This window comes from Otolemur garnettii, unplaced genomic scaffold, assembly GCF_000181295.1.
Source record: "Otolemur garnettii isolate 467f Iridium unplaced genomic scaffold, OtoGar3 scaffold00049, whole genome shotgun sequence".
Lineage (NCBI taxonomy): Eukaryota > Metazoa > Chordata > Mammalia > Primates > Galagidae > Otolemur > Otolemur garnettii.
The window spans coordinates 9,016,110-9,019,182 of NW_003852444.1; the positions used below are offsets into that span (position 1 = coordinate 9,016,110).

The 3,073-nt window shown below is 43.2% G+C and overlaps 1 protein-coding gene across 1 annotated transcript in view; it reads left to right on the top strand.

Annotated features, from left to right (window-relative positions):
- Positions 1–3,073, top strand: part of LOC111725871 (solute carrier family 23 member 1-like) — a 49,932-nt gene that overhangs the window by 24,327 nt on the left and 22,532 nt on the right. Inside the window, exon 4 of the mRNA XM_023514201.1 lies at positions 2,426–2,585. Within this exon, the coding sequence (XP_023369969.1) occupies positions 2,426–2,585 (160 nt within the window). The remainder of the gene's footprint in view (positions 1–2,425; positions 2,586–3,073) is intronic.

The window sequence follows — 3,073 nt, forward strand, 5'->3', positions numbered from 1 at the left end:
AAAAAAAAAAAAAACATAAATAAAAAAAGATGGGGTGGGGAGCAGGATGGAAAATGAAATTGGGGGAACTGAGTATAGAGTGGTAGGTCCTTGCTGTATCATAACATTTGTGAGCTCCTTAAATCCTATTTGGAACCATACAAAGTATAAATAAATAGTTAAGGTAACATACAGCCCTTGTCAGCAGTTGTGAGATAGTACCAAGCCCTTCTTCCAAATCGAATCTAACAAAACTAAAACATAATGAAAAACAGAAAAGATGGGGAGAGAGAGAGAGAGAGAGAGAGAGAGAAAGATCTGAAATAGACCCAACAACAATATAAGAAAGATAATTTTCAGGAACAATTAGTAGATCAAAGTAAAGTGACTCCATCCAATTAACACGTGCGGTGACACCATGGGGAGAGCCCGCATCCAATGTGGGCCTTCAGTATTAGCAACAGCACTCAGAGTAGAGAGATCCTGCCTACGCTACGGGCTAGGACCGAAGAAATAATGGTGACCAAAGGGAGGTAAAGCTAACTCCCTGAAACACGGAAAGGCTGAGTGGATGCCAGACGGACAAGTCCTGATTCAGTCTCAGATCATTCTACAAACCAGGAACAGGAAGACAAATCTTAGAGGACTGACCCACACGAGATGGAAAATGCCTAACAACAGGAAAAGAGGTCCATGTTAGGACAGCAGTTATTTAGAGGGAGCATTTAAGAAAATGTCCTGGGAGGCACCTGTGGCTCAAAGGAGTAGGGCGCCGGCCCCATATGCTGGAGGTGGTGGGTTCAAACCCAGCCCCGGCCAAAAACTGCCAAAAAAAAGAAAGAAAATGTCTTAATGTTGAACTTCCTCAGGAAGTGCCCACACATTTCAGGGAACAGTAAAATAATAAACACTGCAGCTATTTACTGAGCAGCTCTTATATGCCCTAGACATGGGGTTAAGCATTCACACATATTAAATCTTTATCACAACGTTTTAGGGGAGCAGTAGTATCTTTATTTTACTGAAGAGGACACTGAGGCTTGTGGCAGTTGGCAGCATGCCTAGGTCACACTAAGGAGAAGAGGGAGAGGCAGATCGAGGCTCCCCGTCAGCCCACATCATGCTCTTCACCAGCATACAGGGCAGAAGAAGCCCAGCGTGCATCTTGATTCTGCCACCGGGGGCTCTGTGACCTGGGGCCCCACATCCCTTATCTAGAGAATGACAAGGCTAGGCTAGGTAAGTTTCCAAGGGGCTCTTCCAGGCGAAGGTGCTGCGTTTCTAATCACCATCTAGAGATATTTAAGTCAGAAGGCACAAAGAGAATAATAGTGAATAGTGATAAATAGTGCCTGGGCACATTTGAAAAATAAGGGTTGCCCTCATGGTAGCAGATGAAATCAATTACGACATAAAAAGAACACTGAGATATGGTCAAGGTCACCACGGAAGTTAAGCGTAATGAACAAAGGAAGCCTAGTCATGAAACCTGAGTGTACATATCCCAAACTTGTAACAGAAAAGGGCATAAAAGAAACACTAGCAGAAATGCAGGAAATATAAATCTACGTATCTGTCAAGAATCATAGTTAAAGACTATGTCCAGATCTTGAAAATATGGTACAGAAAAGAGGTAATGGGAAAGAAAGGGAAATAGCTAACAAAACGGAAGGGAGAGGGGAGAGGAATGAACGGAAAATGAAATTGGAAGGTCTGAGAATAGAATAATGAAGGAAGAATTTATTGCTACATTGTGAGATCCTAAAGATAGAATACGATAATACATTGAAGCAAATAAATGGACAGAAGCTCATCTTGCTCTTGAATATAAAAGATACTTAGCAATTATGAAATGGCAGAAAGCCCATATATCACATTAGCCAACCACATATAATAATCTTGAAGGAAAATAACACAAATGAGTTAGACAAGTGCTCGACTACTGGACAATTTTGGAATATCCCCTTATATTTCTGGGTTGCAGAAAAATCACTGCATACAGTAACAGAAAATATTTTTTAAATGAAAATGAAGCTTGCTATCCTAAGTAAAGAATTGTTGTAAATCAATTTGACAGTATCCAAATTCTGTGTAATGAGTAGATAGCTTATAGACAAGGAAAACCAGATATAAAATCACACGAATGAACGCACGTCATTCATGGCTTACAAATTAACACTTGTTAAGGTTTCATTGCATGCCTATAAAACTAGGAAAAAAAGCCAAAATAAAACTCAACATTGGCAAGATTTTAGTGGCAGCAGGTTCAGTGCTGGAGTGTTAGAAATGAAAATAGTGAATCCCTGCCCCTGGGGAGCCCAGTGATAAAGCGACGGTTAAGACGACAGAGACATACAAAGATACGTGGGGGATGGTTTGCTTTTGATCCCGCATCCTCTGGGGCTAGAAGACCTTGTGGGTAACTGCATCCTCTCTCTCCTGCCAGGCTGCCCATTCTCCAGGGAGGAACATTTGCATTTGTGGCACCCTCTCTGGCCATGCTCTCCCTTCCTGACTGGAAGTGCCCTGAGTGGACACTCAATGCCAGCCAGGTGAACACCAGCTCTCCAGAATTCACTGAGGAATGGCAGAAGAGGATACGGGAGGTAACGGGGGTAGGGGTGTGGGTGGGAGAAAGGAGAGGCACACAGTGGGGACTGCTGGATGGAGTCATCTGTTCAGCATTCGTTGTCACCTCCCTGCCAGCCAAGATCCTGTTTAAGATACTGTTACAGACAAGACAGACGAGGATCCTGCCCACATGGAGCTAACGTCCTAGTGTGTTTGTGGGAGGGTGGAAAGAGAGTGAGAGAGAGAAATATCCCCAAGAAGTAAATGGAAAAGGCAAAATTCCAGGAGAGTTATAAGTGCAAAGAAGAAAACAGAACAGGGTGATAAGTGAGAGGGAGTGGGCTGCGAGGCTGGAAAGGATGGAGAGGGAAATGGGTGTGCTTGGAAACACACTTGCAGATTTCCAGCCAGTCCTGGGAGGCAGAGAAGGCAGTGGGTAGTAACACTGTTTTTTGTTTTTTTTATTTTTGAGACAGAGTCTCACTTCTTTGACCTTGTTAGAGTGCTGTGGTGTCACAGCTCA